This window comes from Vulpes vulpes, chromosome 14 (genome assembly GCF_048418805.1).
Source record: "Vulpes vulpes isolate BD-2025 chromosome 14, VulVul3, whole genome shotgun sequence".
Taxonomy (NCBI): Eukaryota; Metazoa; Chordata; class Mammalia; order Carnivora; family Canidae; genus Vulpes; species Vulpes vulpes.
Window position 1 is genome coordinate 106,413,841 of NC_132793.1, and position 25,467 is coordinate 106,439,307.

The 25,467-nt window shown below is 52.7% G+C and overlaps 1 protein-coding gene across 4 annotated transcripts in view; it reads right to left on the reverse strand.

Moving 5' to 3' along the window:
• ACSBG1 (acyl-CoA synthetase bubblegum family member 1) overlaps positions 1-24,845 on the reverse strand; it is a 49,047-nt gene extending 24,202 nt beyond the window's left edge. The window contains exons 1-4 of one of the 4 annotated variants that reach the window (XM_072737513.1): positions 7,386-7,569; positions 6,661-6,811; positions 4,235-4,333; positions 3,166-3,266 (exon numbers count right to left, since the gene is read on the reverse strand). In XM_072737513.1, the coding sequence (XP_072593614.1) occupies positions 3,166-3,266; positions 4,235-4,333; positions 6,661-6,710 (250 nt within the window). In that variant the 5' untranslated portion in view covers positions 6,711-6,811; positions 7,386-7,569. Of the gene's footprint in view, positions 1-3,165; positions 3,267-4,234; positions 4,334-6,660; positions 6,812-7,385; positions 7,598-23,863 lie in introns of those variants that run through there. The other 3 variants (XM_025999933.2, XM_072737514.1, XM_025999942.2) reach the window with 3 other exon arrangements.
• Positions 24,846-25,467: the final 622 nt, after the last annotated feature.

The following is a 25,467-nucleotide window of genomic DNA, read 5'->3' on the forward strand; positions in this document are numbered from 1 at the left end:
TTTGTACAGAATGTACCAGATTGTGAATTTGGCTCCACTGTGCCTGAAGTGGGAGAGACCCCTCTACCTGCTGGCCACTCCCTAGCCTTCTGGCTCGAGGATCAGGAGCTCTGGGTTGTGGCCACTCCGCAGAGAAAGCCTGGGCAAACCCATGTGCTCCCTGGGTTCAGTTTCCCCATCTGAGTGACAATCAGTCTTTGTAGGCTCCCCAGGGTCCCTGTTTTGGGTTTTGGGTTCTACCCCCAGGGTCCCACCTGTCCAGGCATGGGGGAGCTGAGAGCAGCTTTATCTGCCTGTGCTGGGCCTGAGCCAGTCTCCCTGCCCCAGAGACCTCTTGGCCTCACAGCCCTGCTTCCCTCTGCCAGCACCTCCTCCGGGGGCACCACTGGGGCTCGGGCTGGACCCCAGGTGACCAAGGCAGTTGTCTTGTCATTTTGGGGCATGAGCTAGCCTCCTAGCCCCACCCTGTATACAGACCCTGTGGCCCCCTGGGGATAGATGGGAGTGACTTTGAGCCTGGCGTCCCCTCATGACCTGGGGCAGCATCTTTACTCGCCCGTGGATCCTGTGCCCAGGCTTTAATAAACTCCCATTATGCACCAAAGACATCTCAGGAATCTTTTCTTGGCCATGGGCTCCAGACCCACCAACCTCACCTGTGTTCTAGAACCACATCAGGCATGGGCAACTCTGCACAAAGCATCTAACACACTCCCAATGCGATGGAACTGGACACTTGGCTAGGACACTTGGAGTAGGAAAGTTTTTATAAGGATCCCCACTGGTTTGGGCCGGTGAGGCCAGGTTACCCTCAGTTCCCATTTCTCAGGCAAGGAGCTACCTACACAAATGTCCCTGTTCTCTGCGAAGCCTTCTCCGACCTCCCCACCCCCACCCAAGGCTGAAGTAACAGTGGTTCTGTGAACCCCACTGTCCCCACCTGCTCCCCACCTCAGGTTGAGAGCTCTCCTTCCAGCCCAACAGCGGCCTTGCCCTTGAAGCATGAGGGAGGGTGGGGGTGAGGAGCACAGGGAGGCCCTGTGCTTCCCTTGACTCAGCCTAGGGCCTCACGGGGCTAGAAACCCTGGCCTCAGAGCTCACTAGTTGATGTGGGGGTCTCCCAGCAGGAGTGGGTGGGGGGAGGAGCCCCATTCCCAGCAGCTGGTCCCCCTAGACCCCTCCCCTTCCCTGCGGTCTGGCCTTGCCCTGCTCCAGTTGGGGTTCATGCTCAGCTAGAAAGAGCTAGAAAGAAATGTGTCTCCAAGGCCGGGCACAAGGCTGCCTTTGTGTGGAGGTCACATTGTGGCAGCTAGCTCGGTGGCCCGGTTCAGGCCCAAAACCTGGCCTGGGGACAGGAGCTAGAGGACCCTTGAGCTTCTGGGAACTCAGGGAGGCTGGGGGATGCTGATTGCTGAAGACAGGATTCTCAGAGCTCCTGGCAGGGCTGCTAGCTCAGTGGCTAGCTGGAGGGGACCACATGGCTACCCAGGACCCCAAGGGGGCAGCATGGCCACTTAAGAGTTACACTGCTTACTAGCTGTGTGACTCTGAGAAAGTCTCAGGACCTCTCTGAGCTGAGTCTCCCCCGTCAGATGGGAATGGTAAAGTGCCTACCCCAGTGCTGCTGTGAAGATCACATGAGTACAAGTCAACCCCTCTGCACAAGGCCTAGCACATGGCAAATGTTTAATAAAAGCTTACTCCTCCTCTCGAGGGGCAGCTGTTTGGGGAAGGGGGAGTGAAGCCCCTCATAACCCTCCAGCACCCCCTCCAGTCTTTCAAGTGGATGGTGCCCTCTCCCAATCTTATGGAGAGGGCTTCTCCTAGCTGCGACTCTCCAGCCTCTGCCGCACGGAGCCTAGAACCTGGGCTCCTGGAGTTGCTGGAGGTCTCGAGAGAAAGGGTGTCCAGCCCCACACCAGGCTGGCACGTGCAGACACTCAGCCCATGATGGCTGAGGGGGCTGCACGGGAGAGGCTGGGCAGGGTGTGATCCCCATGCCAGGCCTGCCACACGTTCCCAGGGCAGGGTCCCCGTCCCTGGGGCAGCTCCTCCAGGGGCCTGCTGACAGCGCTGGTGCCAAGAAGCCCCTTTAGCCCAAGATGCTGGGCCTGAGAGAAGGGCAGCTGGTCTGATGGCAGTGGCAGCCCTGTTGGGGGACATGATTGGGATTTGCTCCCCAGGGAGCCAGGCTGCCCCGGGTGGGGGGTGAGAAGCCTGCCCTCCCTATGCCTCTTTTAAACATGGTGACCTTTGCCTTCATGCTGTCTCCGTCCTCCAACCAGGAAAGCCAGGCCAGAAGAAATCTGGGGGAAGAGGCTGCCCTCTCCTCTGTCCTGCTCAGGGACCCAAGGAAACGGCCTCCCCAGCTAGTCCCACTTCATACACTACCATCTGCTTCCCCAGACCCATACTTAGTCCAACCATGAGGACAACACCAAGTGGACCCAAACTGAAGACACACTCAGTTCAAACGCTTCCACCCAAACACCTGAGTGGGGGTTGGTGTTGGGATCAGGCCTGGCTGCTCCCAGGACCTCGCAGCTGGAGAGTCCATAGCTGGGCAGACACGCACTGCAGGGGCAGCTTTTTCCCCCAGAGGTGACACAGGACAGCGGCAAAATGGCAACAATGTCCCACCCCAAGGGTAGCTCAGAACTCAGGAGGCAGTAACCCTCTGTGCCAGGCACTTACTGTTGCGAGTTTTGTTTAACTTGTGCTGTTGCTACAATATTGTGGGACAGCCAATAAAAGTGAGCAAAGCTGTGTTGCTACTATGATTGTGTTGACTCTTCAGGGTAAATGACAACTCTGCACCCAGCACTCCAGGAAGTTCTTGTAAGCCTCCGACAGACTCTGCGCACTTCCGGCCACCTGCAGGTGCCTCACCCCAGGCAACCAGGTTGCCAGCTCCTGGCCTGGCTTACCTGGGCCTCCACCCTTCCTGAGGCCCCAGTGGCCACTGCGTCCTTCGTGCTTGGCCCTGATGTGGCCATAATGAGTGGGGTGTGGGAGTGTCCCTGAGGGATGCAGCCACTAGCAGGATTCCCACCTGCCCCGGCCCCCAGAGTCCTGTCCAGCAGCTCCCCACCGCTCGCCTCTGCCTGGACTCTTCCTGCAGCCCCTGGCACCCCAGTGCAGCCTGCAGCCTCCTGGCCGGCTCACCTGACCCATCCAGCTGGGCATCCTTCTCCTTCTCTGGGGACGGGAGCGTGAGAGCGTGGCTTATGGACTCTTTGGAGAGTGTCTGGCCATCAGTCAGGGAGCTGGCATGGAGGAGAGAAACAAAGTGAGACCCCTGGGGCCTGGCTTCCCGGTGCTGGCTCAGCACATGTCTTGTACCCCGGGGGTGACAGTGGCATCTCTGCCCCTGGCAGGTGTCTCTGCCTACCGGGGGAAGAGGAGGTAGTCAGGGGACAAGAACTCAGTAGCTGCAGGGCTGGGCTCACCACCCCCAGCCTCTCCCTGCAGGTTCTAAGGGCTCAGGAGAAAGAACAATCAAGCCCTGCCCGCTCTAGTTTGTGGTGTGACTCTGGCAGGTGCACAGCTCTCGCTGGACTCAGCATCCCTCTCTGGATAAGGAACGGCTTGGGTGGCCCAGCAGTGGCCAATTCTGGGCACAGCTCCAGCGGAGCCCCTCCTCCTTGCTCCCCATACCCACTGGGCCCCAGGCCTTGAAAACAGTCATGCTTAGAAGCTGAGAGCAGAGCTGAGGACATTCCCAGGGTTCTCATGGGTCCTCTGCAGGCCCCAAGTGAGGATCTCCCCTCCCCATGGAGAGGACAGCGTGAGGCCAGAGAGATCTGGGGCTCCAGCCATCTGCCTTCACTCCCAGTCCAGATCCTCCTCGCTTCCCAGGCCTGGTGACCCTGGACAATGGATCTCCTCTTCCTGCCAGATAGCCCCAGGAGTTATGAGGTCTCTCTTGTTGACCTCAGCACCATTTTTCCTCAGGGTTCAATTAGCCAGACCTCAACGTCCTGGGGGATGAGTGGGTGGAGTTCAGTACACGCACCAGACTCAAGCAGGACTGCAGCTTTTGCACAACTCCTGGGGCATATTTCATACTCCTCAGCTATGTAAACCGAGCCCATTGGAGTTGTGCAGTGTGCAACCTGTGCAGCTGGTCATGGCAGCTCCAAGAGCAGAACCCTGGCTCCAGGGAGTCCCATCCATCTGTCAGGGTGGGGCTAGTCCCATCCCTGCCCACTTCCCAGGCTGTTGGGCCAGTTACCTGCTTGTCACATTCGGCCTTACTCCTTGCGGGCACCGCAGGCTCAAACTAAGTTTGCGAACACACCCAGGCCCACCTGGCAGCAGTCTGCTTAAGAACCTGAATTAGGTTTTAAAGTGAAACACATCAGGAGGTTAAGAAGGGAAGTGGGGGGGGGAGCGGTGCAGCCCAGTTGCCTCAGCGGTTTAGCGCCGCCTTCAGCGATTTCCAAGGCTGGGCTCGCTCCCCCTTGAGGACCCAGCCAGTGGGGCGGACGCCATACGCAGCTCGCCATCCGCGCTCAGGGACTCACAGTGCCAGACCCAAGGCGTGTGTCCTTCATCTGCCCGCTACTTGTCTGTGCCCAGAGCTCCAGGCCGCTCAGTACCAGTATGATCACGGGCGTGATCCCGGAGACCCTGGATCGGGTCCCACATCGGGCTCCCTGCATGGAGCCTGCTTCTCCCTCTGCCTGTGTCTCTGTCTCTGTCTCTCTCTCTCATAAATAAATAAAATTTAAAAAATTAAAAAAAAAAATAAGAAGGGAAGGGCGTGGGGAGAAGCAGGGTGAGGTGGGGCCAAGTTGGTCCCGGTCTTGGGAATTCCGTGAGTGAGGCCCTTCTGTCCGTGAGTGGGAACCTGTTCCAGGGAAGCCACTGGAACACTGAGACGACAAAGCGTGCTTCTAGGGTGGGGATCTGAGCGTGTGGGACTTGTCCTGCTGACTTTGGGTCACGGGTCACCAGCATTACTCGCTTGGGTTGCAGAGTGGACTCTGCCTCTGCTTTAGGATGGAGACAATCATACTGGTACCGAGCGGCCTGGAGCTCTGGGCACAGACAAGTAGCGGGCGGATGAAGGACACACGCCTCGGGTCTGGCACTGTGAGTCCCTGAGCGCGGATGGCGAGCTGCGTATGGCGTCCGCCCCACTGGCTGGGTCCTCAAGGGGGAGCGAGGCCAGCCTTGGAAATCGCCAGCTGGGCAGCCACCCCAGATTGGCCGAGGCCGTCGCTGATGGTGGTCGCTCGCCATCTGAACGGCCTCCTCACAAGTCTGCTTTAAATCCCCATCTAAAGTTTCAGGCGGCATTTTCCCACCTGGTAACATTTGTGTAAACTGACCCTGGTTTCGGAATAGCTAAAAACAGATGAAGCGAAAAGATAGGAGCCTAAGGGAGCTGGTGGCCAAGTGAGAGCCTCCTGAACCAAACCCTCTGTTTGTGGGGGGCCCTTTCCCGAGTGCCCGGCACCCCTGTGCTGGCCGGGCCCTGGTGGCTCAGACGCACTGCCCTCCACTCCCCGTCCTGCTCTCTCCTTCACAGGTGACCCGGTGGAGGGGTCCTCCTCTGACGGTGTGACAGGGACTTGTCACCCTGTGCACAGCTGCGTGGGGCAAACAGTCTGGTTCAAGCCTTCAGCCCCGAGCCTGCGGCGTGACGTGGGTGGGACCAGCGGGTGAGGTGGCACCTTCGTGATCACCACCAGCGCCTGGCAAAGGTGATGAGCACAGTATTCCTGTCCTACTTGTACACACCCTCAGCACCTGGCCTTACTTGTCCTGCTCAGAAACCAAATGTCTGCGGTGCCTTCCTAGTGGCTCGGGGAGCAAGGAGCTCTAGAAGGGCGTGTGTGCACAAATACACCGTGAGGTGCTTGGGCCAGGACAGCCTGCCTGCACTCCCTCTCTTGACCGTCTCTGGTCAGCTGGTCTCGCCTCTGTCCTCCTGTTTTGCCAGAGGAGCTGAAGGGAACCATTTGATGGTAGAGCCGACTGAGCCTCATTCAGTTCCTCCTTCAGGAAGCCCTCGAGGATTATCCCCAACACCATCCCCCTCTCACGGCCTTGAAGGCCACACGTGGCTTGGTCAGTTCCATGAATCTTCTTGTCCTCTGGCCTGACACTGAGGTACACAGCGGGAGCTCAGTAAACATCCTCCTCATGTTGTCACTGTGTGTGTGACCCACAAGCTGAGAGGAGCTCTCGTTTTCCACGGGAGCCCCTCCCAGATGGGGGTCCATCTCCTAGTTATTTTGTTGTCTTTCTTCCCTTTCAGCCTTCAGCAGCCAGGCCACTGTTCTGTATGCAATAGGTGCTCAATAAATGCTTTCTTGAAACAATATAGCATTGAGGTTCACCAGAATTCACCCCCTTCACTGGCTGTGTGAGTCTGGGCAAGTCACTGTACCTCTCTGAGCCTGGGTGCTCTGTGTCACCCTGTGTCTGTGGTGAGGATACAGGACATCTGCAAAGTGTTTAGTGCACAGTAGCTCCCCCATATTACTGGGGGGCTGTCAAGGATCTTTCAGGGAATCAGGAGAAGAAAGTTCTTTGGTACGATCTGGAGGGTGACTCAGTGGAGTGAAAACCCCCAAACCCAAGACGGGTCTGGGTACCGAGCGGCCTGGGTACTCTCCCTGGGAGGGGGGCAGGGTCCTTGTTCCTTACACGGTCCTCAGGACGGAGCCGGCAGACATGAGCAGGAGCATCTCTGGCATGGTCCCCGTGGGGCGGCCGTGCCCCTCGAGCTCACAGAGGAGAGAGCGGGGACCTCCGGGAATGCATCGGCCCCAGGGAGGCCCCGCTCCACCAAACCACCCTGCAACAGATACAGGGTGCGTCACGGCCCGCAGCTGGGCTGGGCCCGGACGCAGGTGCCTTCCTTGCTGGGCAGGACTCACCGGCTCCTGGGGCTGGGCGCCTGACTGTAATTTACTGCCTGCTGAGCCCACACATCTGATCGTGTTGAGAGCAACATGGGCTCGCCTTCGGGCTCTGGTTTCCATACCCCGGGCCAGGAGCTTACCAGGAGGACCACGATGAGCAAAGCAAGCAGACTCCAGGACTCCCGCTTTGCAGATGACTGAGCACCCCTGCCGCCCTCCCTGTTCCTTATTCCAGTGCTGGCCGCCGTCTGCCCCGGGCACAAAGCTGAGAGCCTACCTTCCCGGAGCACAGCAGTGCAGGGCGTTGCCTACACATTCCCCGAATCCTCAAAGGCCCACACTGAGGGAAAAGCAGGATGTCCTCCAGATCCCACTGTCCCGACCACCCAGGCTGGAGTGTGCCATGCCACAGCCCCCCCATGGGCTACTTCCACACGGGCCTCTCTGCCCCCCCAACACGGTGGCCCACCCCCCTCATGCTTCCTTTGTCCACATGGCCTGTCTCACCTTGAAGATCAGACCCCCAGCAGCTGTCTCAGGATCAGGGGTCCTGGCTGAGGATCCCCCGGAGGCCTCACGGCAGAATGGGTGCCTGACAGGATCTAGCCACAGCAGGGAGCTCACCTGGTCTCCCGTGTGGAGGCAGGAACAGGGCTTGGTGCTCCCTGAGCTCCGCCGGCTAAAGCATCGTGAGTGTGGGAGCTGGCACCGCTGATAATGAGGCGCTGGGGCTGGGCGTGTGTGGGGACCCGCCCCGGCCTACCCTGGGGCTGTGGGTGAGGTGTGGCCTGAGACACCTCTGACCCACCTGGCGCGGGCCCCAGCTGCCCACCTGCGAGCCTTACATAAGAGGGTGGGAAGCAGGAGAGGAAGAGGGACCTGCCTGCGTGGGCCAGGGAGGCAGTCTTTGGCTGCCATCCTTGGCGGGGCTGTGGGAGGACTTGGCTCCTGCCAGTGGGCCCTGCACCTGGGGCCAGGCTGGGTCCCAGCCTGGGTGGAAGCTTGACTTCTGGTTGGGTTGGGTCTTGACTAACTTTTCTTTAGTAAATGCATGAACTGTGTCAAGCCCTGGACATGCAGTGGCCCCTTGCATCCTCTCCACGGCCCTGTAACGGCGGTGGTATCAACAGCTGCGTGCCCTGGCTGAGGCAACAGAGAGGTCCAGAGAGCCGGACAGTGGCTCCGTGTCACATGCCCAGCGAGAGGCAGAGCTGGGTGGAAGCCCAGGTCTCCGTGACCCGCTCTGGAACCGGGAAACCACATGCACTAGATTTGCCCTCCATCCACACTCCATTATCACCCCTGCCTCTGCACCTTGCCCTTTGCCCTCTAGCACCCTCTCCTCTTCCTCCCTCATCTCAGGACTTGGTAGGAGTGTAGCAACAAACCCAAACTTTCTGACACCAGGGACACTGCTCCTTGGACACCCCTGCCCAGCCAGGCCTCCCACCCAGAGCCCCCCACCCCTTGGTGATCACTTGCAGGCCACCACCTCAAAATGCCAGGCTGCCTCTGGGGGTGGGGGTACTGGTCGGGTGAGGTGCCCCCCTGGGTGTTAGGGGGGATTTTAAGTCCCCTCTGAAGGCCCAGGGGCAGGGCATGGCAGCAGCAACAGGGATGGCTTGTTCCAAGGCCTTGAACCCAGGCAATGGTGGGTGACCCCCAGATTTCCACACTGAGCTACTAGGTCAAAGCCAGTACACTCACTTCAAGAAAATTCGGCCCATCACCAAACTCCAGTCCCTTAAAGTTCTCTTTTCCAGGCCCTCCCTCTGAGGACGCCTTAATAGTCTGGGTCTGGGTTACTGGCCACAGGGGTTAGGACCCCCTTGAGAACCTGCTGGAAGCCCTCCCCTGCCCCCCATCAGTGCTGTTTCAGGGTTCCCAGTGGGCTCTAGAAGCCCATGCCATATCACCAACCCAGCCTCAGAGAACCCCAGGAAGGAATGCAGACCTCCTCTGTCCCTAGGACGCGATGACTCTTCCCTTCTGGTGCTGCTCTCCGGCTGAGGACTGAGCAGTGGCGTTAATGATCTAATGATCAGAGTTGATGCTGGGCGTGGGTATAGGTGAGGGAATGGCACCAGAAATGTCCTTAGGTCATGGGCTGGCAGGAACCCCATGGCTGGGTCTTTTAGCACCCTCTGGGCAGCTTGATGTGCATGCTGGATGTACAGTTTCTAAATTGATGAGGAGGCTGAACAAATAGGCTTATCCCAGGATCAGGATGGCTTGGGAAATGTGTAATCTTCATTTTCCATGCCCTTGCAAAATCCACAAGCTGGCCTACCTACTATTCCTCAGACGACTCCTCCTCCAGGAAGTCCACTGGGAGGGACCCTCTGGAGCTGCCCTGGCTGAGCCCCTCCTGGAGCACTTAGCATAGAGGCTGGGTGTTATTTTGTTAAACATAATTGTCTACCATGAAATAAAAATGTTAAGTGTATATTCCCTTCCCCTGACTGATAGATAGTTCCTGGAAGAGCCTTCTTTCTGCACCGATCCTGTGCTGACACTGCAGAGGGCCTGGGGCCAAGGAAGCTGGCTGGCCGGGCTCTTGCCTTGAAGGCTGAGAGGTGATGGCAATCAGGTGGCAGTTGGGGAGCAGGGGAGCACTCAAGGTCACTGGGGTTACCAGACCCAGGCTGGGGTGAGGGCATCATGCAATCAAAGGAGAGAATTGACAAGGAATGAAGTTTCCACCATTTTATGGGAGGCAAGGACATGTGTCCGAGGCAATGGTGCAGAGGGGGAGGCTGGTCCAGAGGGGACCCTTGGCCAAGCAGAGGACTTCTGGGAATCCACGGTCTCTCAGAAAGGGTGAGGACAGGGCAGGAGTGGTCGAAGCCATGTCCCCCAGACCCTTCCAAAGGAACATATTTGGGGCAGGTGCCTGGGGACCGAGCCCCCCATGCAAGACCCCCAAGGAGTGTGTCAGGGGAGAGGTTTTAGCTCCAAAGTCTGGTCCCAGCTTCACCCAGGCTCCTGCCAGTTTGGGTGGGGCCAGCCAGCCAGCTCACTTCTAGCCCAGCTGGCAGCACCCAGAGTGTACAACCCTGTCAACATAAACACGCCAGCCTATATAGAAATGAACACATCGATCACCAGGCTCTGTTGCAAAACCTGGACCCAGTTGGTTGACAACCTGCTCCTGACTAAGACAGAGTGTTCTGGGCACTGGGACATGTGGGTTCTAGCTTGGGGCCAACACTGACTGGGTGACCGTGGGCGAGTCCCTGGTCCTCTCTGTGACTCCCTTGCAATTTAAAAAATTTTTATTTATTATTTTAAATATTTATTTATTTATTTATGATAGACATAGAGAGAGGCAGAGACACAGGAGGAGGGAGAAGCAGGCTCCATGCAGGAACCTGACGTGGGACTCCATCCCATATCTCCAGGATCACGCCCTGGGCTGCAGGTGGCGCTAAACCGCTGCGCCACTGGGACTCCCCTCCCTTGCAATTTTTTTTAAATTTTTTATTTATTTATGATAGTCACACACAGAGAGAGAGAGAGAGAGAGGCAGAGACACAGGCAGAGGGAGAAGCAGGCCCCATGCACTGGGACCCCGACGTGGGATTCAATCCCGGGTCTCCAGGATCGCACCCTGGGCCAAAGGCAGGCGCTAAACCGCTGTGCCACCCAGGGATCCCTTCCTTGCAATTTTTTATCAGTGACGGGATTTGAGTGCCTGGGCTGGAATTGTGCTGCCCTAGGCAGGGACAAGGCTCTCAGATTGGGCATTGCCAGGTCCCTGGGCCCAAGGGGCCTGAGAGCAAATGGAAATAATACTATTATGTAAACAGCCAGTAGCTCACATTTATATGGCACCTATTGGGTATGTACATTAACACATTCGACCCACAGCCAGCGCAGTGAGGTAGTTCCTACCACCATTCTCACTCCACAGACGAGGAAACAGGGTTTACTCGAGGTCTTTGGTTAGCAGACTTGAGGCTGCAAATTCAGGCAAGTGGGTTTCAGACTTTGTACTCTTGGCCAACAGGCCACCCCAAATATCCTGGGCCTCCTGGGCAGGGCACAGAAGGGTGGGCACCCCACAGTCCTGTTCCCAATCATCCACCATCAGACCCTTTTATTACACCCCTCCATCCATTCATATTTTGAAACATTTTGTGCATAAGAAAGGTGTGTGTATTAAATCAGAATTAAATCATTTTCTTGTGTTGTATTGATGACAGATGACAGCTACTTGGTGTTTTTTATTGTTGTTAGGAAGGCAATATGAAGCTCAGAGTTGACATAATTCGAACCCAGAGCAGAGAGCCCTAGAAAACTGCCATTTCTTGCCATTGTTATTTACTATGCCGCAAGTACAACATGGGGCCCAGCTCTTGTCCTGTTAGGGCTTCGATTACCTGGTCTATAAAAGGAAGGGGCAGATGGGATGGTCTCTAAGTGCCAGCTCTAATGGTACGTGGTTTTCCATCTTTCCTAGAGGGAGATGAAAGGAAGGAACAACACCACCTATTCCTCAGGCTCTGGACCATTCTCTTGGTCAGAGGAGCTTTGTGGTGTAGGGTAGGAGTGAAGCAGGGGAACTACCACCAAATGGGTCATGGTACCCCTGTAGCATATGCATGATGGCTTCCAGGCCTGGTCCTGGCCCTGGAGGAGACCATAGTCTAAAGAAGAGGGTGAGGAGAGAGGTGTACACAGAAAAGGCATCTATGAACAAGGGGGCCGTGCAGTAGGGGCACAGAGCAACAGGGGACCAGTCTTCTAGAGAACGTCATTTCACTTTTTTAGAAAAGATTTTTTTATTTATTTGAGAGAGAGAGAAACTACCCATGGGGGGGTTGGAGCAGAGAGAGACAGAGATAGAGACAGAGACAGAGAGCACAAGCAGGAGGAAGGGCAGGGGGAGAGAAAGAGGAAGAAACCGGTTCCCTGCTGAGCAGGGAGCCTGACACAGAACTTGATCCCAGGACCCCGGATCATGACCTGAGTGGAAGGCAGGCACTTCACAAATTGAGCTCCCCACCACGCCTCATTTTGCTTTTTTTAAAAGTGCAAACTAACACCTACTGAGCACCTAGTGTATGCCAGGTGCTGCTCCAATTGCTTTACATGTATTAAGTCATTTAATTACATCAATAATCCTATAAAGTAGGTACTGAATTATAGTCCCCATTATATGAATATGGAAGCACAGAGAGATGAAGTAATTTGCTGCAGGCAATACAGCAAGTAATCTGAATAGTTGGGATACAAACCCAGATAGTCTGACTCCAGATTTTAAACTCTAAAGTACCAAAGCCATTGCCTAAACTTCAGTGGGTCCCTATGAGGTTCCAGACACCTCTGCACACAGCTCAGCAAAATGGGATTTCTTAGGAGCAACTGGCTCAGAAAGGCAGAGCCCTGTGGCTGAGACACTAGTTTAACACACATGTGTATTTAAATTCTTTGAATCAGCATACTCCTAACATATCATCAGAATTTCCAACATATAACAAAAAATGACCAGACATCTGAAAAAGCAAGAAATATGAGCTAAAATTGAGAAAAAAGGCAATTAATAGAAATAAACTCAGATATGACACAGATGTGTAATAAGCATACAAGGACTTTAAAACAGTTACTAATACATGTTTGATAATTTAAAAAAATATAGACGTAACTGATGAACAATGGAGGATTGCCATATGAAAATAGATAGTATAAGGGAAGTATAATCTCTGAAATGAAAAGCTTACCAGATGAGCTTAACAGCAGATTTGAAACTATTTTATAAACAAGTTTGTGAACTTGAAGACAGAATGATAAAAATTATTCAATCAAAAGACTAGAGAGAAAAAAAGATTTTTTAAATTAAACATAACAAAATATTGTTGAAATAAATTAAGATATAAACAAATGGAAAGTCAATTTGTGATCAAGAGACAATATTGTTAAGATGACAATATCCCTCAAAATGATCTACAAGTCAACACAATTCCTATCAAAATCCCAGATGACTTTTTTTGCAGAAATTAACAAGCTGGTCTAAAGTTTATATGAAAATTCAAAAGATCCAGAATAGCCAAAACAATGTTGAAAAAGAACAAAGTTGGAGGATTCACACCTACTGATTTCTTTCCTTTTTTAAAAGATTTTATTTATTTATTCATGAGAGACACACAGAGAGAGAGAGGCAGAGACACAGCAGAGGGAGAGGCAGGCTCCATGCAGGGAGCCCGATGTTGGACTCGATCCCAGGTCTTCAGGATCACGTCCTGAGCTGAAGGCAGACGCCAAACCACTGAGCCACCAAGGCTGCCCACACCTACTGATTTCAACACATACTACACACCTACAGTCATTAAGACAATATAGTACTGGGGATGCCTGGGTGGTTCAGCGGTTGAGCGTCTGCCTTTGGTTCAGGGTGTGATCCTGGAGTCCCGGGATCGAGTGCCACATCGGGTTCCCTGCATGGAGCCTGCTTCTCCCTCTGCCTGTGTCTCTGCCTCTCTCTCTGTGTGTCTCATGAATAAATAAGTAAAATCTTAAAACAAAAAAGACAATGTGGTACTGGCATAAGATAAATGTAAGGATAAATGGAACAGAATGTAGAATCCAGAACTCAACTTCACATATACAGTCGATTGGTTTCAACAAGGGCGCCAAGACCATTCAGTAGGGGAAAGAATAATCTTTTCAACAAATGGGACAGCTAGATATCCATATGCAGAAGAATGGAGTTGGACTACACCATATACACACAAAATTAAGTCAAAGCTTATCAAAGGCTTAACAGTAAGAGCTAAAACTTTAAAACCATTATAAGAAAATATATCTATGGTGCCTTGAGTCAGGCACAGTCTTCTAAGATATGAGGTCAAGAGCACAAGCAACAAAAGAAAAACAGATAAATTGGCCTATGTCAAAATTAAGCCTTTTTGTGCTTCAAAGGATGCCATAAATAAGGAAGAAAGATAACCTGCAGAATGAGAGAAAACATTGGCAAGTTATGTGTCTGATAAGAGAATTACATGTAGAATATACAAAGAAACCTTATACTCAATAGTAAGAAGACAAGTAACCTGATCAAACCAGGCAAAGGGTTTCAGTAGACATTTCTCCAAGGAAGATGCACAAATGGACCAGAGTCACATTAAGTGATGCTCAGCACAGTCAGCCATCAAGAAATCAAAACCACCGAGATACCACATCCCCCCACCAGGATGGCTGTAGTCAGAAAGGTAGATCATGATGCGTGCTGCATGGATGTGAGAAATCAGAGCCCTTGCACTCAGCTGCTGGGGATGCGAGGTGGTGCAGCCACCATGGGCAACAGTTTGGCAGGTCCTCAAAAGTTTATGCACAGAGCCATCCTATGACTTGGTGATTCTACCCCCACATAGATACCCAAGAGAAATAAAACATGTCCAGATAAACACTTGTGCGCATAAGTTCGTAGCAGCACCATGCATAATTGCCATAAAGTGAGAACAGCCCGAATGTCCTTCAACTGATGAATGGGTGAACAGAACGGGCGCATCCATGTACTGGAATGTTATCTGGCCGTCCAAGGAATGAAGCATGGTCATGAACCCATGCTCCATGAAAGACCATTCACAATAGGTGATACACAAGTTCACTGATGTAAAATGCCTGGAGGAAGCAAATCTATGGAGACAAAATCCTATTAGTGGTTGCGTAGGGTTGGGGGCTTAAGGGGAATTGGGAAGGAACTGCTAAGAGGTTTGGGGTTTCTACTGGGGATGACAAAAATATTCTTTTTTTTAAATTTTTTTTAATTTATTTATGATAGTCACAGAAAGAGAGAGAGAGGCAGAGACACAGGCAGAGGGAGAAGCAGGCTCCATGCAGGGAGCCCGACGTGGGACTCGATCCCAGGTCTCCAGGATCGCGCCCTGGGCCAAAGGCAGGCACTAAACCGCTGTGCCACCCAGGGATCCCTGACAAAAATATTCTAAAAGTGACTGTGGTGGTGGCTCTGTGAAAATACTAAAAACTATTGAATTCTACAGTTTAAGTGGGTGAACTGTATGATAGATGAATTATATCTCAATTTTAAAAAATGAACAGAGCCTCAGTGACCTGCAAGGCAGTATTGAATGGCCTAATGTACATTTAATTGGAGTCTCTGAGAAGGAGAGACAATGGGTCAGAACAAAATTTGGGGAAATCATGTGTAATTTTCCCTAGCATTTGGTGAAAACACCAGCCTACAAATTATAGATGAAAAACATAGACATTATACATGTTGACTGTTCCTGAGCTGTATCAAATAAAACTAAATGAAGTAAACCCACACTGAACTTCATCACAGTGAAACTGCCGAAAATCACAATGTTTTAAATCAGCCAAGGCAGGTAGAGGAGAAAACCTGTCACCTAACAGGAAACAGGAGTAGAAATGATGATTGACTTTCTGTAAGTAAGAGGGTACTGGAAGACATCGGAACAATATACTTTAAAGTACTAAAGTGAACGGTGGGTGACCTTGGAACTCTTTCCAGTGAAGGTAGCTTTTTTTTTTTTATTTAAGATTTTATTTATTCATGAGAGAGAGAGAGAGAGAGAGAGAGAGAGGCAGAGACACAGGCAGAGGGAGAAGCAGGCTCCATGCAGGGAGCCCGACGTGGGACTCGATCCCGGGTCTCCAGGATCACACCCTGGGCTGAAGGCAGATGCTCAACCACTGAGCCACCCAGGCGTCCCTGAAGGTAGCTTTTGAAACAAGGATGAAGTGATGACATTTCAACTAAAGGATGAGTGGGAATTCTCACTCCCCATCTGTGAGGGCCTGAAATCAGGTCTGTAAATCTCTCTTACACCCTCCCATGGTGGAGGCTGCATCCCACTCCTTCTCTCGGAGATGGGCTGGCCTTAATGACTGGCTTCCACCAGATGTGGCGTGTCTCAGTGATACTGTGTGGTTTCCAAGGCTAGATCCTAAGAGGTAATACAGTTTTCCTCTGACTCCTAGGACACATGCTTTCTGGGTCCCCGATCCACCACATCAGAGGTCTGGCTGCCTTGAAGCGATCATGAAGGAAATCATGTGAAGGCACCATGTAGAAATACAGAGGAAAAACTGAGGAGCGCAGCTTCTAAATCCTAATTCTGAGCTTTCTGAGTCTTCCCACCTCAGACACCTGATGGACTTTGGAATGACCTCGGGCCCAGCCACCTGCTGTCTGGCAAGAGGACATCAAGCAGCTGACAGGTCCACTGGCAAAACTAGTCTCTGACCAGCAACGAATGCGGTAAATTGAAAGCTGCCCCACCCCCAATATCTATCTCTTAATCTCTGGAACCTCTGAATATTACCTTATGCATCACCCCCTGCCAAACAAAAAAGAATTTCATTGATGTGATTAAATCCAGGATCCTAAGACAGGGAAATTGGCCTGGATTCTTCAGGTCGAGTCTAAATGCAATCACATGTATCCTATAAGAGGGAGATGCACACAGGATAGGAGAAACAGTGTGATCACAGTGCAGAGACTGCAGTGGTACAATTGCAGGCCAGGGTGAAAGCTGGTGGATGGGACAGGCTGGGGATGCATTCTCCCCAAGACTTCTGGAGGGGGAACAGCCCTGCTGACATCTTGACGTGAGCCCAGTGGAAGTGTGGCCTCCAGAACCTCAAAAGAATAAATGTCCACTGTCCAAGGCCACCAGGCTTGTGGCCACAGGAGACTAGCACAGCCCTAACACAGTCCTCCAATTCCAGATGGTTTGACCTGGGAGATGCCTTGACCTGCGACCTCCAGAGATCCCGCATCAGAGCTACTGGTGAATTACTGACCCCTGGAAACCATGAAAAATAATAACTGATCGTTATTGAGTTAAGGCTGACAGGAATTGCACCAGAAGGAACATGAATCTCCAGGAAGGAATGAAGATCATGGGAAGTGCTAGCTATATGGGGAACAGGCAAGGATGTCCCCTCTATGACCTCTATTTAATGTTACATCGGAGGTGCTAGCCAGCACAATAAGGCAAGAATAACTTAAAAGCAAAATGACTGGAAAGGAAGAAGTGCAGCTATATTAACAGATAACAAAATCATGCAGATAAAAAATCCTAGGGGTACCCCAAAAAGTAACTAGAACTAGTAAAAGAGTTTAGTAAGAGGGATCCCTGGGTGGCGCAGCAGTTTAGCGCCTGCCTTTGGCCCAGGGCGTGATCCTGGAGACGCGGGATCGAATCCCATGTTGGGCTCCCAGTGCATGGAGCCTGCTTCTCCCTCTGCCTATGTCTCTGCCTCTCTCTCTCTGTGTGTGTGACTATCATAAATTAAAAAAAAAAATAAATAAATAAAATAAAATTTCATTAAAAAAAAAGAGTTTAGTAAGATCACAGAATACAAGGTCAATAATTTTAAAAATCAGTTGAATTACTATATACCAAAAACGAATGTTAGAGAATTAAGTGTGAAATACATTTACATTCCATCAAAACCCATACAATTCTTAGGAACAAATTTAAGATTTCTTACAAGAAATCTACACTGAAAACTACAGCTCACAGATGAGAGAAATCAAAGACCTAAATAAATGAAAATATAGACTATGTTCATGGACCAGTCCCAGTTAAAATGCCAACAGTCTTTTTTGTAGAAACTGACAAGATAATTCTAAGTTTTGCATGGGAATACAAGGGAGTAAGTGTATGAGTCATTTATTGTTACATAACAAGTATCCTAAAATGCAGTGACTTAGAGACACAAGCACTGATGATCTCACAGTTGCCATGGGTTAGAGTCTAGTGTGGTTTAGCTGGTGCCTCTGGCCCGGAGCCTCCCAAGGGCAATGATCAAACTGTCAGTCTGCGTCGCATCTTGAGGTTCAGTGGGGGAAGGACCTGCTTCCAAGTTCACTCACATGGCTGTCGCTGGCGTTCAGTCCCTGCCAGGTCGTTGGACCGCACGCCTCAATTCTCCTCAATTCTCTGCTGTTGGCTAGAGATCTCCCCTGGCCCTTGCTACACAGGCTCTCCCTCAGAATGAGCAAGAAAATGAGGGAGGCAATGAAGTAAAAGCATGGCCTTTTTGCAACCAAACCTCTGAGGTGAAATCCTAGCACTTTTGTGATATTCTATGTGTTAGAAATTAGTTTCTAGTTCAGCCCATGGTGGGGGGTTTGGTGGGGGAGGGGAGGCGGCTGCACAGAATCTAGAAGGCAAGAGTCCTTGAACATCTTAGAGGCGCCTGCCTGTGGCACTGGGCACAGCTGGAGAAAAAACCAAGTGGAGGACCAGCAGTGCCTGGTTTCTTTCTTTTTTTCTTTTTAAGATTTTTTAAAAAATTTATTTATTTGAGAGAGAGAGAGAGAGAGAGAATGCATAAGCAGAGGGGACAGGCAGAAGGAGAAGCAGACTCCCTGCTGAGCAGGGAGCCCAACAGGAGATTCAATCCCAGGACCCTGAGATTATGACCTGAGCCGAAGGCAGACATTTCACTGATGGAGCCCCCTAGGTGCCCCCTAGGTGCCCCCAGTGCCTGATTTCACGACTTATGATATAACTAAGGCAAAGAAGACAGTATGGAATCAACACCAAGATAGAAAAACAGCTCAGTGGAAGAAAGCCCAGAAATAGACCCACACATATATGGTCAATTTTTTTTTTCTACAAAGGAACTTTGGCAACTTGATAGTCAAAAAAAACTATTTTGACAAATGGCACTTGAATAACTGAATAAATAAGTGGAAACGTTAATTTGAGATTATCATGCACCTAAATGTAAAAGCTAAAACTATAAAAAGCCTGGAAAAACACATAGAAAAATATCTTTATAACCTTGGCCTAGGCAGATTTCTTAGCGAGGACACAGTGTCTCTAACCATAAAAGAAAAAAGTAGGTACATTGGATTTTATCAAATAAAAGATGTTTGTTCATTGAGACACCATTAAGAAAGCGAAGATAAGCCACAAAATGGGAGAAAATATTTGCAATACATACGCCTAGACAAGATGTCCAGAATATACAAAGACTCTGCAAACAATAAGAGGACTAAGAACCCAGTTACAAAATGGGCTAAAGATTTATACAGACACTTCGCAAAAGAATGTAGAGAAATGGCCAGTAAGCACTTGAAAATATGCTCAGCATCATTATCAGGGGACTGAAACCTGAAACCACAAGGAGAGTCCACTGTTCACCCAGCAGAAGGCGGGCGGTTGGAGGATTATCACGACCAGCGCCGACAAAGACGTCGGGCAGCAGAAAATGCTCGAGCGGACCGTACCTCCACGAGGGAAAAGCTCTGGCGGCTTCTTCAATGAGCTGCCACAACACTTTGCCACGGGGGTGACTCCCAGGGACATGGTGTGAGGCCCCCTTGATAAAACAATCGGCAGCAGCCAGAGCAGTGTCTGTCTGAACCAGCTGCTTGCACAAGAGGGGCGGGGGCTGACTGCCAGGCACTTCACGAATGTTCTGGGATGATGAAAGCTCCTGTATTTCTACCACGTTGCTGTTATAGGAGTCTATGTTTTTTGTCACAAGTCGTCAAGTTATACTGATCGTGTATTGCACTGGATGAAAAATTTACTTCCATTAATAAAAAACATACAACCTATTAGATTCTGCAGAAGTAAAGTCTCATTTTACAACTTCTTGGGGTGAGAATCTGAGCTAAGTCCTAGCTATCCTGCACACGGTCATGACCTTCACAGTTTCCAAAGCACCATCCCAGGCCTGACCTCAAGCGTCCCCCACAAGGTCCTTTACAAGGAGTCAGTGCTGCCTGGGAGGGGGGACTGGGACCCAGTGTGATGTATGGCTTTCTCTAAATGAAACCATGTCTTTTGCAGGGTCAAAGAAGTAGTGAGTTCCCCATCACTGGAGATATTCAAGTCAAGGTAGGTTGATAATATGTGAATATTGTGAAGAGTGGGTTAGGCTCAGTGACCTAAAAAAACCCCACTAGCCTGAGAGTCTATGATTCAAGGGCTTGCCCGGGGACAGAATGAGTCAGCTTCGGGCCTGGCGTCCTGACTCCAGGCCAGCTTAGGCTCTACTGTCCCTGGGCCACAATTTGGCATCCCCTGCAAGGACCCAGGGCTGACCTGGGCTGACCTACATCCCAACAGCATCCAGACCTGTATTCAGATGTCTGGGACCAGGGACTCTGATTGTCCGGAATGTGTCTTGCCCTTAGTCTGAAGACTCTCGACACTAGCACTCTGCCTTTCTGTGGCACTTATACTCCCAAGTCCTCTGTCCTATGCCCACTGGCCTTTTAGATTCTCAAACACTACGAGCAACTTCTCATCCCAGGACCTTTGCACATGCTGTGCCTTTTTCCTAGAAAGCTATTCTCCTAATCACCTCCTGCTCACCTTTCAAGTCTCAGCTTAAGGCCTGCTTCCCCTAAGGGAGCCTTCCCGAACCTCTGAGACTAGGCTGGACATCTGTTACATGAGGTCCATAATTTCTTTTAAAAAATTACCAGCATTTTATTTTTTTTTAAAGATTTTATTTATTTATCTGACAGGGCATGAGAGAGCATGAGCAGGGGGAGGCGCAGAGGGAGAGGGAGAAGCAGGATCCCCGCTGAACACGGAGCAGGATGTCGGACTCGACCCCAGAACCCAGGGATCATGAACTGAGCCGAAGGCAGATGTTCACCGACGGAGCCATTCAGGCACCCCAAATTACCAACATTTTAAAGATATTTTTTACTGTGGTTAAATATATGTAACACAAATTTGCCATTGTAGTCGTTTCAAAGTATACAGTTTGGTGGCATTGATCACAATCACAATTTAACACGTCACTGTATAATTACTGTTCGATGTCGGGTGTCAATGCAAGTACGTAAACTGCTAGGTCAGAAGCTTTCTATGATATTCTCCACCGCTTAGCATGGGGCCCAACATGGTCAGCGATAACTGATTTTTTTTTTAATTTTTTTTTATTTATTTATGATAGTCACAGAGAGAGAGAGAGAGAGAGGCAGAGACATAGGCAGAGGGAGAAGCAGGCTCCATGCACCGGGAGCCCGACGTGGGATTCAATCCTGGGTCTCCAGGATTGCGCCCTGGGCCAAGGGCAGGCGCTAAACCGCTGCGCCACCCAGGGATCCCAGCGATAATTGATTTTGAATAAATGAATGTGCATTTATGAAAACAGAGAAAAACAATAAAGATACCAAAACCAAAACCAAAACCCCCCACCATAGTGTGCTTCATAGCATGGAGGAGTGGGGAGGAGGCTGGGAAGAGCCAGAAGGCACTGGACATTCCATATTCTTAAAATGCCTGTATCCTTCCCCTAATATTTGCCTTTTGACTATTTGCTCCTAGGCTTGCACATCCCAGAGATGTCGTCCTTGGAGAGCTCTGTCAGCAAAAACAGCTTCCTCCCCTGGGCTTGCAGCAGCCCCCTGTGCCTGCCCCGAATCAATCCCTGGCTCCCAGGGGCCTCCTCTCTGCACCCAGTCTTTGGTGGCCAGTGTCGGCAGGGCAGCTGGGAGCTTCATCACCCTTCCCTGCCCTGGGCCAGCCTCATCTCCCCCCAGACTAGGCTCTCCTCTGCTCCTGGGGCTCCCCTCGGTTTCCTCCTCTGGCCCCTGGCTGCCTGCATGCCCAGCTGCCGCAGTCTGGCCACACTGGCCCCTCCAGACCTAGAGGTCAACCTGGCCCCTATCTAACCGGTCCAGTGGCCACCTGTAATTCCCACACACCCACACCTTCCAGTCCACATGCTGCCCTTGGCTGCACCTTTACAGACACAGAGGGTCCCTAGCAGGGGTCCATAGCAGGTGTCCCTAACAAGGGTCCCTAGCAGGCCTTCCTCCCAGCTGGGACTTCAGGCTCAGGGAGGCTGCTCTCTCTACTGGATGGAGAATCTGACAGGGGCTCTGGACACACTTGGGGGTGCTCCTGATGGATGGCCTGGCTCCTTCCCATCGATGCTATCTCTCCCTCCACTGACCTCCGGTCTCTGGCCCCCCCGCCCCCAGTGACCCTGGGAAAGGGGGTGGGATGATAAGGCCCCTTGGCTATTGGAGGAATGCAGCTGCAGTCTCCGGGGGACAGCAAGACAAGGCTGGCGGGGGCCTCTGGCACTGGCTCAGCCCACAGGCAGAGAAGCCAAGCAGATTCACAGAAGCTGTAACTGTCTTGACTTGAGAACAACAGCAACCCAGGGCTCAGAGTTCTTTCCTGGGAGCTACATTGCAAAGCCAAGGGAGCAGGAATGTCTTGCTGACCAACAGGGAAGAGAGGCTCAGGGAGCCCGTCCTGCCTGGGGGCAGAGTGGGTCCAGAGCAGAGCTGGGTGGGAACCCCAGGCAACCACCAATCCCCCCACTCTCACCCCCGCCCCGCCCACCATGCTGCGTCGCCAGGACGCCTACCCTGCCTGGCAGCGTGACCGTTCTGCTTCTGGAACCATGCACCAGCTAGCGGCTAATAGGATCTGCAAGGTCCATGGGGCTCAGGCGCTCCGCCTGCAGCGGCACAGGGGGTTGCTGAGGCTCAGGGAAGTGACACAGCTTACCCAAACCTCGATGCCAGAAAGCAGAGAGGCAGCTCCCCCAACTCTGGGTTTTCAGCCCTCTGTCCCCAACACAGGCTCTGGCCCCATTTGACAGCCTCCTGTTCATGGTGTCTGCAAAGCAGGGTCAGCCTCTGTGAGTGGCTGGCCCCCACCAGGTGCACAGGACTCTCCGCCACCTCTTGTCACCACGGGCCTTCTCGGCGGACCTCACAAGCCATGGACTCCTGACCCCGACCTCATTCATGGGCCGGGAACCTGGAGAACCAGCAGAGCTTGTTGCCTCCTGTCCAGGGCTGAGCTTTTGAGGCTAGCCGACGAGGGCTTTGCCCCCAGAGGTGGCCGGACCACCCACGTCCAGAAACTACCCTGGGTGAGGAATTCTGGCCAGCTTACCTCGAGGGGCCTACTGACCCCCCGTGCATGGCCGTGTCCAGGGAGGGGGCTGGACCTCATGCTCTTGAGGCCTTGCAGGCAAAGACCCCCTCACCCTGAGGGGACAGAAGTCCACCCTGTGTTCCCTGGAGACCCAGCGCTCTGCCCTTGCCAGGGACCTGTGTCTCTGAGGCACATTCGCCTTCATCCCTGCTCGGCCATCCCCTTTCCCCCCGCTGCCCGTGAGAACGGTGGTGGTGCTCTGGAGCTCAGAGGGCTCAGACCCCGCAGGTCCCCCATCCTCCTCCCGCCTCGCGGCCCCTGGACGTCTCCCAGCCCAGAGTCCCCTGACTTCCTTCATGTCTTCCTGCCGTGATGCTGTCCTGTCCCCTCGGCCCACAGGTGTCTTCCTCTCCTATCTGACTGTTAGCGTCCCTTTGGTCATCCAAGGCCTAGAGCCAGTGCCCTCAGTTAGAAACATCTCTGCCTTCCCATTGGCCGGCACCCCTTCTGGGCACAGATCACAGTGTCTGGACCCCAGAGAGTGTCTGCCTCTCCCTGCCTCCTGGCTGGGGCGCTCCAAGGCCGGGACGGTGTCCCTCCTTCTCAGGATCCTGGGCGCCTTGGATGGATAGGGCCTGGGTCAGACCGGGCACCAGAGAACGTTTGACTAATTGAATCTGCTTCATCTGAATCACAGATTGTGCAACACACACAGTGCAAGGGCTTCAGACAGGGACGCTACAGCCCAGAGAGAGCCAGGGGCCTGCCAAGGTCACACAGCTGGCTAGAGCTCTCCCATCCTTATCTCTTATCACCCCCACATGCCAAAGGGCCCTGGGGACACAGGGAAGGTTCTTAAGAACTGTAGGGTCCTCCCCCCATTCCCCGGCAGCCCCTTGCTCTTGTCCCAGGGGGGGCAACTCCTTTTTCAGTTGAGTCCCTCTTGGCCACCCAGGGTCGGTGGACACAAGTAGCAGCTCAGACGACTCACGTCCCAGCCAGTGCTCATTCCAGAGGTCATCCAGACCCTTCCTTCCATTTCCCAGATGAGGAGACGGAGGCTCAGAGGGTGGAGCCGCTTGCCCAGGTTCACGGACACCGGCCTGACCGCTGGCTCACCTGGGTGTCAAGCTTTCCTGGGCGGGCTGGCTGGCCTGCGGGGCCTCTGCGCTGTCCGGCATGCTGGGGTCCTCGGGGGCCACCGTGTCCAGCTGTAGAGCTGTGTGGCATCTGCCGCGGGCACCTGCGCCAGAGCTCAGTGACCCACTGGACGAGAGGCCGGCCTTGAGTGGGCAGTGGGGGCGGGCCCGGCAGGGAGGCGGCGACTGCAGCGCCCAAAGAGGCCCATTTCCTCTCTATTTTTAGAAGCTCAAAACGCTCCTCAGCGGTGAAGTTGCTCAGGATGAAAACTTTCCTTTTCTTGGTGTTTTTGTTTCACTGGAGGCCAGGAGAATTTCAATGAAGCCAGTGTTCTTTTTGATGCAAATCTGCCCCAGCTCTCCCAGGACGTCTGGCCAATGGGCTCTGGGCTCTGGCCCCCGGAAGCCATCCTCGCTGGCCTTCCAGGCCACAGTGGAGCCCTGGGGGTGTCAGCACCAGGGTGCCACAACCGGGACCCTGCTGGGGCTGTACCCCGAGGGCCAGCACTCTACAGCCTTGCCTCATCCGCTACTGGACGGGGCCCTGGAAGGCCATCTCACCTCCCTTCCCTGCTGCCCCTGCCCAGCCCTGGGCGCTGGACACCTGAGGACTTCCTGTCATTGTCATAGGCACCTTCACCAAAGCAGATGTGAGAGGGGGACCGAGGACTGTGACCATCCAGGGCACCAAATATAAGCATGGTAGCCGCAGACGGATGTGGGCAGGGAGGATGGAGGGTTTCTCTGAATCCCAGAAATCTCCTCTTTGTGCACCGGTTTCTGAAGGTGACGGGAACAAAGCACCACAGAATGGCGGGCTTAACACCCAGAAGTTCATCGTCTCACATTCTGGAGGTCAGCTGTGTGGAAGTCAGGGCATCGGTGGGGTTCACTGAGGTCCAGAGTCCTCTAGGACTCTGGGTGAGCAGCTTTCCTGGCCTCCTCCAGCCCCTGGACGGCCCTGGCTTGGAGGCACTGCACCCCAACCTGTGCTGGTCTCCACGTGACTCTTTTCCCTCCCTGGGCAACATTCCTCAACGTCTCTTCATGTTACAACAAGGTCAGCAGTCACTGGGTGAGGGCCCCCTATGACATCATCCTAACTGATCATATCCACAAAGACCCTACTTCCAAGTCAGGTCACATTCTGAGGCTCTTGGGGGAGCACAAGTTTTGGGAACCTGATTCAACCCAGTGTAAACTATATACAGGAGGTATTGCTGGAGATTCCTGTAAGGTGTCCCCAGAAAGGGGCAGAGGGATCCCCTGGGTCACCTGGATGCGGTCTTGCCCAGTGGCAGCAGGTGGCTGAGAAGGGGCTTGGCTGTCTCCAAGAAAATTCAGGCATTGACCTCAGGCCACGGGATGCTGCCTTCCAGTACACAGGACAGGAGGCCCGGGGTATGGCTTTGGTTTTTTTGTTTGTTTGTTTGTTTTTGTTTTTTAGATTTTATTTATTTATTCATGTTAGACACAAAGAGAGAAAGAGAGGCAGAGACACAGGCAGAGGGAGAATCAGGCCCCATGCAGGGAGCCCAACGCGGGACTCGATCCCGGGTCTCCAGGATCATGCCCTGGGCTGAA